This window comes from Salmo trutta, chromosome 12 (genome assembly GCF_901001165.1).
Source record: "Salmo trutta chromosome 12, fSalTru1.1, whole genome shotgun sequence".
Classification (NCBI taxonomy): Eukaryota; Metazoa; Chordata; class Actinopteri; order Salmoniformes; family Salmonidae; genus Salmo; species Salmo trutta.
The window spans coordinates 91395022-91408835 of record NC_042968.1 but is presented as its reverse complement, the minus strand read 5'-3'; the positions used below and the strand labels follow the sequence as shown (position 1 = coordinate 91408835).

The 13814-nt window shown below is 47.3% G+C and overlaps 1 protein-coding gene across 4 annotated transcripts in view; it reads left to right on the top strand.

Moving 5' to 3' along the window:
- Positions 1-1472, top strand: part of trim3b (tripartite motif containing 3b) — a 103471-nt gene extending 101999 nt beyond the window's left edge. For all 4 annotated transcript variants that reach the window (XM_029770359.1, XM_029770363.1, XM_029770361.1 and 1 more), the window contains one exon: positions 422-1472. In XM_029770359.1, coding sequence (XP_029626219.1) covers positions 422-574 — 153 coding nt within the window. In that variant the 3' untranslated portion in view covers positions 575-1472. The remainder of the gene's footprint in view (positions 1-421) is intronic.
- Positions 1473-13814: the final 12342 nt, after the last annotated feature.

The window sequence follows — 13814 nt, the reverse complement described above, 5'->3', positions numbered from 1 at the left end:
CCACATTGACTCTGTACCGTACCCCCCTGTATATAGCCTCCACATTGACTCTGTACCGGTACCCCCCTGTATATAGCCTCCACATTGACTCTGTACTGGTACCACCTGTATATAGCCTCCACATTGACTCTGTACTGGTACCCCCCTGTATATAGCCTCCACATTGACTCTGTACCGGTACCCCCCTGTATATAGCCTCCACATTGACTCTGTACCGGTACCCCCCTGTATATAGCCTCGCTATTGTTATTTTACTGCTGCTCTTTAATTACTTGTTACTTTTATTTCTTTTTTTTTTAGGTATTTTTCTTAACTTCATTGTTGGTTAAGGGCATTTCACTAAGGTCTACTACACCTGTTGTATTCCGCGCATGTGAATTCAAATCGGATTTGATTTGAAACCCCCTTTTTCTTTCCCCAGGTATTTGACAGCGCTGGTTCCTTCCTGTCCTATATCAACACATCAGCTGACCCTCTCTACGGCCCCCAGGGTCTGACCCTCACCTCTGATGGACACGTGGCTGTTGCCGATTCTGGAAACCACTGCTTTAAGATCTACCGCTACCTACAATGATAGGGAGATGGAAGGAAGGATCGGGATGGAGGGAGAGAGAGAGGGGCATGTAGCCATGGCTGACTCTTCAAAGGTTTGAAGGATGGATGGTAGGAGGGGTGGACAGCTGGAGGGACAGAGAGGTGGACACATGAACCGACAGAATAACTGCTTCAAGGCCTACTGCTTCCTACAGTATGATGAATGGATGGATGGATGGATGGATGGATGGATGGATGGACGGAGAGTTGGACAGACCGAACCACAGTTCTTATACTACTACCTACAGTAGAGGGACTTCCAGTTGGGACTCTCCCCTGCAGCTTTACCTTGTTCCCCGTAATGCCACTTTCTGCACATTCCATTCTGCCAAACTCTCCAGCCAGACAAGGGAGAACTGAACTCTCCTTTAGGAGGCTAGAGTGGAATGGAAAATACGACTTTATCATAGGTGAATCAGATAAATACTTGACAACAGGAAAGTTAATATGTCCATACTCCAGGAAACAGAGTTAATACCTTCATACTCTATGAAACAGTGTTAATACGTCCATACTCTATGAAACAGTGTTAATATGTCCATGCTCCATACCCTGTTTGTATCTATTCCATCGGGGACCACGTTGGAAACAAGTGAAATCTATTTAGCGTGTTATCCCCTTGGGTTGTAGTCAGTCATCTTTTACCAATACATCTAAAGGAGCGTTACATCCACCATTTTGTGCGATCTATAACCTTATATAGATGTACATAATGAATCATTTTTTTGTTGTGTGTAGAGGTATCTGAATACTTTCTTTCTCCCTGTACGTGTTAAACTATAGATTGCAGATCAATGCACTGTCTAGTTACGCTATGTAGAAGAGATCAACCACTTCACGAGATACAGTATGTGAGGTTGAACTGTGTGAATTGCAAATATCAAGAGCACAAAGTTATACACATTTCTATTTATGTTTTTTTTTCTAAATTAAACAAAGGACTTTTTTTTTTTTTAGATTGTTCCCTTTCTACATGATTTTATCTTTTAACAAAACAAAAAAATATGTTTTTAAATCTAATTTGATGCTGTTTGATGTCCTCCTCTTCCTGGCCTTTGGTGGTTCCCAATAATTCCTTTTTCTTCCTGAAGTGTGCACTTGTTCGGGCTAAAGTGAGCTTCCATATACTGTACCAGTCATGTCCTTTTAATAGAGTGGTCTGCACGGAAAGCTGAGACTCTCACAAATGCGTTGGTGTTCTCCATTTTGCTCTATGACCCCCCCCCCCCACAAGTGTCAACGACTCGTCTGAAGTCGGTACCGCTGATCTGCCAAGCTCTGTGTGTAGCGTCCGAACAGTTTGGGTTACACACTGATATGAGACTCTCACGAACACAAACATGTTGGTTGTTTTGCTATAGAAGTACTTCAGGGCCCAAGATTATGGGGGAAATATGGGTAATAAAAATAAACATTTACTGTATCAGATATAGACGTCAAGACCTTATGCTTTTGGATTTCTTTTTTTGACTAGTTATTTTGCCATGTATGCATATCTTATTCAATGCATTTATATTGGCTAAAAATACCTTCCTCTCTTCGACTCTTCTGTCCTCTCCTCCGTGACCCGGAAACCGAGTGGTCGAGGAAAGTGTCAATTAGTTTGTAGGGGAATGGAAGAGTGTCCTCCCCACCCAGAGTATCCTCCGCTCCCAGAGTATCCTCCCAGAGTGTCCTCCCCTCCCAGAGTATCCTCCCAGAGTATCCTCCCCTCCCAGAGTATCCTCCCAGAGTATCCTCCCAGAGTGTCCTCCCCTCCCAGAGTATCCTCCCAGAGTATCCTCCCCTCCCAGAGTATCCTCCCAGAGTATCCTCCCCTCCAAGAGGATCCTCCCAGAGTATCCTCCCAGAGTGTCCTCCCCTCCCAGAGTATCCTCCCAGAGTATCCTCCCCTCCCAGAGTATCCTCCCCTCCCAGAGTGTCCTCCCAGAGTAACCTCCCCTCCCAGAGTATCCTCCCAGAGTGTCCTCCCCTCCCAGAGTATCCTCCCAGAGTATCCTCCCCTCCCAGAGTATCCTCCCAGAGTATCCTCCCCTCCCAGAGTATCCTCCCAGAGTATCCTCCCCTCCCAGAGTATCCTCCCAGAGTGTCCTCCCCTCCCAGAGTATCCTCCCAGAGTATCCTCCCCTCCCAGAGTATCCTCCCAGAGTATCCTCCCCTCCAAGAGTATCCTCCCAGAGTATCCTCCCAGAGTGTCCTCCCCTCCCAGAGTATCCCCTCCTCCCAGAGTATCCTCCCCTCCCAGAGTATCCTCCCCTCCCAGAGTGTCCTCCCAGAGTAACCTCCCCTCCCAGAGTATCCTCCCAGAGTGTCCTCCCCTCCCAGAGTATCCTCCCAGAGTATCCTCATCTCCCAGAGTATCCTCCCAGAGTATCCTCCACGCCCAGAGTATCCTCCCAGAGTGTCCTCCCCTCCCAGAGTATCCTCCCAGAGTATCCTCCCCTCCCAGAGTATCCTCCCAGAGTGTCCTCCCCTCCCAGAGTATCCTCCCAGAGTATCCTCCCCTCCCAGAGTATCCTCCCAGAGTATCCTCCCCTCCCAGAGTATCCTCCCAGAGTATCCTCCCCTCCCAGAGTATCCTCCCAGAGTATCCTCCTCTCCCAGAGTATCCTCCCCTCCCAGAGTATCCTCCCAGAGTATCCTCCCCTCCCAGAGTATCCTCCCAGAGTATCCCTCCCTCCCAGAGTAGTCTCCCCTCCCAGAGTATCCTCCCCTCCCAGAGTATACTCCCCTCCCAGAGTATCCTCCCCTCCCAGAGTGTCCTCCCCTCCCAGAGTATCCTCCCCCCCAGAGTATCCTCCCCTCCCAGAGTATCCTCCCAGAGTATCCTCCCCTCCCAGAGTAGTCTCCCCTCCCAGAGTATCCTCCCCTCCCAGAGTATCCTCCCCTCCCAGAGTATCCTCCCCTCCCAGAGTGTCCTCCCCTCCCAGAGTATCCTCCCCTCCCAGAGTATCCTCCCCTCCCAGAGTATCCTCCCAGAGTATCCTCCCCTCCCAGAGTATCCTCCCCTCCCAGAGTATCCTCCCAGAGTATCCTCCCCTCCCAGAGTATCCTCCCAGAGTATCCTCCTCTCCCAGAGTATCCTCCCCTCCCAGAGTATCCTCCCAGAGTATCCTCCCCTCCCAGAGTATCCTCCCCTCCCAGAGTATCCTCCCAGAGTATCCTCCCCTCCCAGAGTAGTCTCCCCTCCCAGAGTATCCTCCCCTCCCAGAGTATACTCCCTCCCAGAGTATCCTCCCCTCCCAGAGTATCCTCCCCCCCCAGAGTATCCTCCCCTCCCAGAGTATCCTCCCAGAGTATCCTCCCCTCCCAGAGTAGTCTCCCTCCCAGAGTATCCTCCCCTCCCAGAGTATCCTCCCCTCCCAGAGTGTCCTCCCCTCCCAGAGTATCCTCCCCTCTCAGAGTATCCTCCCCTCCCAGAGTATCCTCCCCTCCCAGAGTATCCTCCCCTTCCAGAGTGTCCTCCCCTCTCCCAGAGTATCCTCCCAGAGTGTCCTCCCCTCCCATAGTATCCTCCCCTCCCAGAGTATCCTCCCCTCCAAGAGTATCCTCCCCTTACAGAGTGTCCTCCCCTCTCCCAGAGTATCCTCCCCTCCCAGAGTATCCTCCCTTCCCAGAGTATCCTCCCCTTCCAGAGTGTCCTCCCCTCTCCCAGAGTGTCCTCCCCTCTCCCAGAGTATCCTCCCATCCCAGAGTATCCGCCCCTCCCAGAGTGTCCTCTCCTCCCAGAGTGTCCTCCCAGAGTATCCTCCCCTCTCAGAGTATCCCCCCTCCCAGAGTATACCACCTCCCAGAGTATCTCCCCCTCCCAGAGTGTCCTCCCAGAGTATCCTCAACTCCCAGAGTATCCCCCCTCTCCCAGAGTATCCTCCCAGAGTATCCTCCCCTCCCAGAGTATCCTCCCCTCCCAGAGTGTCCTCCCCTCCCAGAGTATCCTCCCCTCCCAGAGTATCCTCTCCTCCCCTTCCAGAGTGTCCTCCCCTCCCAGAGTATCCTCCCCTCCCAGAGTATCCTCCCCTCCCAGAGTATCCTCCCCTTCCAGAGTATCCTCCCAGAGTAACCTCCCCTCCCAGAGTATCCTCCCCCCCAGAGTATCCTCCCAGAGTATCCTCCCAGAGTGTCCTCCCCTCCCAGAGTATCCTCCCAGAGTATCCTCCCCTCCCAGAGTATCCTCCCCTCCCAGAGTGTCCTCCCCTCCCAGCGTATCCTCCCAGAGTATCCTCCCCTCCCAGAGTGTCCTCCCCTTCCAGAGTATCCTCCCAGAGTATCCTCCCCTCCCAGAGTATCCTCCCAGAGTATCTGCCCCTCCCAGAGTATCCTCCCCTGCCAGAGTATCCTCCCCTGCCAGAGTATCCTCCCAGAGTGTCCTCCCCTCCCAGAGTATCCTCCCAGAGTATCCTCCCCTCCCAGAGTGTCCTCCCCTCCCAGAGTATCCTCCCCTCCCAGAGTATCCTCACCTCCCAGAGTATCCTCTCTCCCCGATTGTCCTCCCCTGCCAGAGTACCCCCCCTAGTGTTCTCCCCTGCCAGAGTATCCTCCCTGAGTGTCCTCCCCTCTTCGATAGCCTCCTTTTACCTAGGATAGTCCTTTGTGGAAGAGTTGTAATATATACCACACCCACTTTGAATCTGCTGTTGTTTTGTCAGAGGAGAAGAAAAGCAAGCAGACATTTAAAAACATGCTACTCATCGTTTAACATTTATTTCTACCACTTTACACATATATTTTGGATTCCTCCTCTGTAAATGTTATTTGCCTGATGACGCGCCAGTGGACAAGGAGAGTCTCATTTCGGTTACATTTGATTTGGATAGTCCGGATCTGTTGATAAGAAACTGCTTGCTAAGGTTACGGTTAGAGCTAGGGTTAGTAGATAGTTATTTAAAATGTTATTGGTAGTCTGTAGAGCCAAATAAAGTGTTAACGTCATATCAAAACAAGCACATTTGTTTCCACGTTTACTCTCCAGGACGAGGAAGGAGGAGTTAACGAAACAAATTGAGAATCTCCCCAATAAAGGGAAGTGAACAAGTGCACACTTCTGGAGAAAGGAGAGATTATTGGAACGCAGGCCTTGTGACACTGTAGCACTGAAACACTGCTCATCAGCGCCCTCTAGTGGTAGGGGGAAACATCCACATCCAGACTATTTTACTGAAATATACTGTTGTACATTGTTGTTGTTGGACATTACACAAAGACAATTAATTTCAAAGGAATAATATAAATATAACTCTGTATATTCAATTCTTACTATCCTATATCATATTCTAAAAGTGTATATTAATTCCTTATTGTTGTTGTGGCTGATGAAAGCACTTTCTCCATGGGGGTTTGCCAGTATTTGTATTTGATCTGTCTTTCATATCAAATCAAATCACATTATATTGGTCACATACACATGTTTAGCAGATGTTATTGAGGGTGTAGCGAAATGCTTGTGTTCCTAGCTGCAACAGTGCTGTAATATCTAACAATTCACAACAATACACACACATCTAAAAGTAAAATAATGGAATTAAGAAATATATAAATATTAGATTGAGCAATGTCAGAGTGGCATTGATTAAAATACAGTAGAATAGAATACAGTATATACATATGAGATGAGTAAAGCAGTATGTAAACATTATTTAAACATGATTAAAGTGACTAGTGTTCCATTATTAAAGTGGCCAGTGATTCCATGTCTGTGTATATAGGGCAACAGCTTCTAAGGTGCAGGGTTACGTAACCGGCTAGTGACCGGCTAGTGATGGCTAGTGATGGCTAGTGACCGGCTAGTGATGGCTAGTGACCGGCTAGTGATGGCTAGTGACCGGCTAGTGATGGCTATTTAACAGTTTGATGGCCTTAAGATAGCCTTTCACTGTTCAGAAGGCTTTCTTTGTGGTAAATGAGAAGCACATCGCCAGTTAACAAGGGCATGTTGAAAAAGTTTCACCCACATACAGTTATGTTCTAACTCTCGGGTGGTCAACCCTCTTCCTGGAGACCTATACCCTCCTGCAGGGTTTTGTTCCAGCCCTACTCAGAACACACCTGATTCTATTAATCAGCTCCTCCTCAGGATATAGGGTATAGGGCTGGAGCAAAAGCCTGCACGCCCAGTAGCTCTCCACTATGACGGATGGCCAAACCTGTTCTAATTTCCTCTGTTTGTGTGAATAAATCATATACTCTGTGCATGGGCTGCATCTCAATCCACCGCACCCCATCTGCCGCTCCCGAGGCACTGCAACTCAGTGCTAGAGGTGTCACTACAGACCCTGGTTTGATTCCAGGCTGTATCACAACCGGCCGTGATTGGGAGTCCCATTGGGCGGTGCACAATTGGCCCAGCGTCGTCCGGGTTTGGCCGGTGTAGGCCATCATTGTAAATAATATTTTTTTCTTAACTGACTTGCCTAGTTAAGTAAAGGTTAAATAAAAAAATATATATATTGGAACGGGTGTTTTTTATTTTACTAGGCAAGTCAGTTAAGAACAAATTCTTATTTTCAATGACGGCCTACCGGGGAACAGTGGGTTAACTGCCTTGTTCAGGGGCAGAATGACAGATTTGTATCTTGTCAGCTCGGGGATTCAAACTTGCAACCTTTCGGTTACTAGTCCAACGCTTTAACCACTAGGCTACACTGCCGCCCCAGCTATCGGGGTGTGAATAAATACTCTGTCCAACACTTAACTCATGTTACTGATTAGTACTGTCTCAAACTATTCAGAGAATATTGTATTTGCCTTAGTAATCTCCTACCTTGAGTGATATTCTTACTGACTCCCTCCAATGCATGACCTAGTGCTTGGACTAAAATAGGTCTTACTGACTCTCCAATGCATGACCTAGTGCTTGGACTAAAATAAGTCTTACTGACTGTCTCCAATGCATGACCTAGTGCTTGGACTAAAATAAGTCTTACTGACTGTCTCCAATGCATGACCTAGTGCTTGGACTAAAATAAGTCTTACTGACTCTCCAATGCATGACCTAGTGCTTCAGCCAACACTGAAATAAAATCACCAGAAATATGACATGACTTTTACAAAGATCCTGTATAATATACAGTATACATTTAAAATAGTTTGTTTTGTATTTTGTTCAGATTATATGATTACAGAGGTATGTATTAAATGTTAAAGACACAACACAGACATGGTTGTCTGGGTGTTTTGTTTGTGTGGTATAAGATATACACTACCGTTCAAAAGTTTGGGTCACTTAGAAATGTCCTTGTTTTAGAGAGAACTGCTATTTTCTTTTGTCCATTAAAATAACATCAAATTGATCATAGTTAATGTTGTAAATGACTATTGTAGCTGGAAACGGCAGATTTTTTTAATGGAATATCTACATAGGCGTTGTAGATATTGTTGTTTTAGCTAATCCAAGTTTAGCGTTTTAAAAGGCTAATTGATCAAAATGGCCAGAAACAAATAACTTTCTTCTGAAACTCGTCAGTCTATTCTTGTTCTGAGTAATGAAGGCTATTCCATGCGAGAAATTGCCAAGAAACTGAAGATCTTGTACAACGCTGTGTACTACTTCCTTCACAGAACAGCGCAAACTGGCTCTAACCAGAATAGAAAGAGTGGGAGGCCCCGGTGCACAACTGAGCAAGAGGACAAGTACATTAGAGTGTCTAGTTTGAGAAACAGATGCCTCACAAGTCCTCAACTATCAGCTTCATTAAATAGTACCCGCAAAACACCAGTTTCAACGTCAACAGTGAAGAGGCGACTCCCGGGATGCTGGTCTTCTAGGCACGGCAAGCGGTACAGGAGCGCTAAGTCTAGGTCCAAAAGGCTCCTTAACAGCTTCTACCGCCAAGCCATAAGACTGCTGAACAACTAATCAAATGACCATTTACATTATCTATGATTACATGTACAAATTACCTCGACTAACCTGTACCCCTGCACATTGACTCGAATCACGTCACAGTCATAGAAGGTAGAAATGTTCCTCAATAAAGCAGCTATCAGCAAAGTCAGTAGTAGTAGGAAAAGACAGGTGTGGATGTTACACAGAGCAGACCATATTAGTACACTAGTAACTGCTGAGTGTTGCCTAATTACAGGTGTACTCAGCTCACCTGTCCTCAGACTTCCTACAAGCCGTCTGGCAAAGAAACCGGTTTGTTCTCAGAATGTGTTAACATTTAAATGTGTGTGTCGTGGGGTACTAAGCAAACACATGGAATTATTTTAAGAGGGTCATAATATGGATAATTTGGTTATTTGATATAGAATTTTAAGACTCCTGAAGTATATAAATAAAAAAAAATTAAATGATGAAAATGTATTTTGGGCCTTACTGCTATTAGCCCATACAAACGCATTCAACAACAGATTCACTACATGGAACAGATAAAAAATCTAAAGGAAATTTGTTCTGAATTGTCTGTCCTATATCTGAGAAATATAAGAAACATTTGTATTTTATTTATTTTTACAGTAAACAGTCTCCATATGCAGTGCATTCGGAAAGTATTCAGACCCCTTTACTTTTCCACATTTTGTTACATTACAGCCTTATTCCAAGTGGGCTGTCATGTGCCTTTTACTGAGGAGTGGCTTCCGCCTGGCCACTCTACCATAAAGGCCTGACTGGTGTAGTGTTGCAGAGATGGTTGTCCTTCTGGAAGGTTCTCCCATCTCCACAGAGGAACTCTGGAGCTCTGTCAGAGTGACCATCAGATTCTTGGTCTTCTCCCCCGATTGCTCAGTTTTGGCTGGGTGCCCAGCTCTAGGAAGACTGTGGGTGGTTCAAAACTTCTTCCATTTAAGAATGATGGAGGGCACTGTGTTCTTGGGGGACCTTCAATGCTGCAGAAATGTTTTGGTAGCCTTCCCCAGATCTGTGCCTCAACACAGTCCTGTCTCTGAGCTCTACAGACAATTCCTTTGTCCTCATGGTTTGGTTTTTGCTCTGATGCACTGTCAACTGTGGGACCTTATATAGACAGGTGTGTTTCTTTCCAAATCATGTCCAATCAATTGAATTTACCACAGTTAGACTCCAATCAAGTTGTTGAAACATCTCAAGGATGATCAATGGAAACAGGATGCCCCTGAGCTCAATTTCAAGTCTCATATCAAAGGTTCTGAATACTTATGTAAATAAGGTAGTTTTTATATTTATTTTGAATACATTTGCAAACATTTCTAAAAACCTGTTTTCGCTTTGTTCATTAAAGACTAGTGAGATTGATGAGAGAAAAATAAATAATTTAATCCATTTTAGAATAAGGCTGTAAAGAAAGCCTTGAATACTTTCCGAACGCACTATATATTGTACTTCAATTTATTTATTTTTCCCAACTGGTACCGGGGGACCTTCAGAGGAGTCTGATGGGCCTACTAGAGCGAAACACGTACGGTGTTCATGAGTCTAACCTTTCCACCGAGGGGTCAAGTTAGTGTGTAGCCCAAACTGTTCGGACGCTACAGACAGAAGTTGGAAGATTGACTTCAGATTATTACATTTGAATGTTACATTCATGACGGTAAAATAAAAAAAATCGCAGCTTCTTGCGATATGGATATTGCACGTCACTATTGCACATTGATGAAAATTCAATTAATTGTGCAGCCCTAGTGTACTGCCCTTTCCTCTTGCTTCACTCTGTAATTTATTTTACCTTTAACTATGCAAGTCAGTTAAGAACAAATTCTTATTTTCAATGACAGCCTAGGAACAGTGGGTTAACTGCCTTGTTCAGGGGTAGAACGACAGATTTTTACCATGTCAGCTCTGGGATTCGAGCTTGCAACTTTCCGTTTACTAGTCCAACGCTCTAACCACTAGGCTACCTGGCGCCTCTACACTCTAACCACTAGGCTACCTACTGCCTCTACACTCTAACCACTAGGCTACCTGGCGCCTCTACACTCTAACCACTAGGCTCCCTGCCGCCTCTACACTCTAACCACTAGGCTACCTGCCACCTCTACACTCTAACCACTAGGCTCCCTGCCGCCTCTACACTCTAACCACTAGGCTCCCTGCCGCCTCTACACTCTAACCACTAGGCTACCTGGCGCCTCTACACTCTAACCACTAGGCTACCTGCCTCCCCTACACTCTAACCACTAGGCTACCTGCCACCTCTACACTCTAACCACTAGGCTACCTGGCGCCTCTACACTCTAACCACTAGGCTACCTGCCTCCCCTACACTCTAACCACTAGGCTACCTGCCACCTCTACACTCTAACCACTAGGCTACCTGGCGCCTCTACACTCTAACCACTAGGCTACCTGCCTCCCCTACACTCTAACCACTAGGCTACCTGGCGCCTCTACACTCTAACCACTAGGCTACCTGGCGCCTCTACACTCTAACCACTAGGCTACCTGGCGCCTCTACACTCTAACCACTAGGCTCCCTGGCGCCTCTACACTCTAACCACTAGGCTACCTGGCGCCTCTACACTCTAACCACTAGGCTCCCTGCCGCCTCTACACTCTAACCACTAGGCTACCTGCCACCTCTACACTCTAACCACTAGGCTACCTACCGCCTCTACACTCTAACCACTAGGCTACCTGCCACCTCTACACTCTAACCACTAGGCTACCTGCCGCCTCTACACTCTAACCACTAGGCTACCTGCCGCCTCTACACTCTAACCACTAGGCTACCTGGCGCCTCTACACTCTAACCACTAGGCTACCTGCCTCCCCTACACTCTAACCACTAGGCTACCTGGCGCCTCTACACTCTAACCACTAGGCTACCTGGCGCCTCTACACTCTAACCACTAGGCTACCTGGCGCCTCTACACTCTAACCACTAGGCTCCCTGGCGCCTCTACACTCTAACCACTAGGCTACCTGGCGCCTCTACACTCTAACCACTAGGCTACCTGGCGCCTCTACACTCTAACCACTAGGCTACCTGCCTCCCCTACACTCTAACCACTAGGCTACCTGCCACCTCTACACTCTAACCACTAGGCTACCTGGCGCCTCTACACTCTAACCACTAGGCTACCTGCCTCCCCTACACTCTAACCACTAGGCTACCTGCCACCTCTACACTCTAACCACTAGGCTACCTGGCGCCTCTACACTCTAACCACTAGGCTACCTGCCTCCCCTACACTCTAACCACTAGGCTACCTGGCGCCTCTACACTCTAACCACTAGGCTACCTGGCGCCTCTACACTCTAACCACTAGGCTACCTGGCGCCTCTACACTCTAACCACTAGGCTCCCTGGCGCCTCTACACTCTAACCACTAGGCTACCTGGCGCCTCTACACTCTAACCACTAGGCTCCCTGCCGCCTCTACACTCTAACCACTAGGCTACCTGCCACCTCTACACTCTAACCACTAGGCTACCTACCGCCTCTACACTCTAACCACTAGGCTACCTGCCACCTCTACACTCTAACCACTAGGCTACCTGCCGCCTCTACACTCTAACCACTAGGCTACCTGCCGCCTCTACACTCTAACCACTAGGCTACCTGGCGCCTCTACACTCTAACCACTAGGCTACCTGCCTCCCCTACACTCTAACCACTAGGCTACCTGGCGCCTCTACACTCTAACCACTAGGCTACCTGGCGCCTCTACACTCTAACCACTAGGCTACCTGGCGCCTCTACACTCTAACCACTAGGCTCCCTGGCGCCTCTACACTCTAACCACTAGGCTACCTGGCGCCTCTACACTCTAACCACTAGGCTCCCTGCCGCCTCTACACTCTAACCACTAGGCTACCTGCCACCTCTACACTCTAACCACTAGGCTACCTACCGCCTCTACACTCTAACCACTAGGCTACCTGCCGCCTCTACACTCTAACCACTAGGCTACCTGCCGCCTCTACACTCTAACCACTAGGCTACCTGCCGCCTCTACACTCTAACCACTAGGCTACCTGCCGCCTCTACACTCTAACCACTAGGCTACCTGCCGCCTCTACACTCTAACCACTAGGCTACCTGCCGCCTCTACACTCTAACCACTAGACTACCTTCCACCTCTACACTCTAACCACTAGGCTACCTGCCGCTTCTACACTCTAACCACTAGGCTACCTGCCACCTCTACACTCTAACCACTAGGCTACCTACCACCTCTACACTCTAACCACTAGGCTACCTACCACCTCTACACTCTAACCACTAGGCTACCTACCACCTCTACACTCTAACCACTAGGATACCTGCCGCCCCTACACTCTAACCACTAGGCTACCTGCCACCTCTACACTCTAACCACTAGGGTACCTGCCGCCCCTACACTCTAACCACTAGGCTACCTGCCACCTCTACACTCTAACCACTAGGCTACCTACCACCTCTACACTCTAACCACTAGGCTACCTACCACCTCTACACTCTAACCACTAGGCTACCTACCACCTCTACACTCTAACCACTAGGCTACCTACCACCTCTACACTCTAACCACTAGGATACCTGCCGCCCCTACACTCTAACCACTAGGCTACCTACCACCTCTACACTCTAACCACTAGACTACCTTCCACCTCTACACTCTAACCACTAGGCTACCTGCCGCTTCTACACTCTAACCACTAGGCTACCTGCCACCTCTACACTCTAACCACTAGGCTACCTACCACCTCTACACTCTAACCACTAGGCTACCTACCACCTCTACACTCTAACCACTAGGCTACCTACCACCTCTACACTCTAACCACTAGGATACCTGCCGCCCCTACACTCTAACCACTAGGCTACCTGCCGCCCCTACACTCTAACCACTAGGGTACCTGCCGCCTCTAATACCAGTCTTCCCATTCTTACAACAACTGCTCTAGATCAGACCTCCCGTTCTCCTAGAATAATACATAATATAACTAATAATATTTAAAACAATTCTCAGCCTAAATTACATTATTTTCTAGACCACGCTGATATCCTAAATAAAAAAACACTAAATTTAGTAAATACGACAAAACATTGTCCAGTTACATTTTATTTTCCAAATGTTAATTAGTAACAAGGACGGTAGGCTTACATACAGTATTGCATTTGTAATTTGCACCAATGACAACATGAACAAACACAATTCAAAAAACAGCCATTCTTTCCAAAATACCCAATATGCATTGCAATCATTTCATTAAAACAATCATGATTCATTAAAATGAAAACACTAAATTCCAAAAAAAAAAATAAAAAGGTAAAAAATGATAATAAATACATTGATATTCAAGGTTAAATGAATAAACA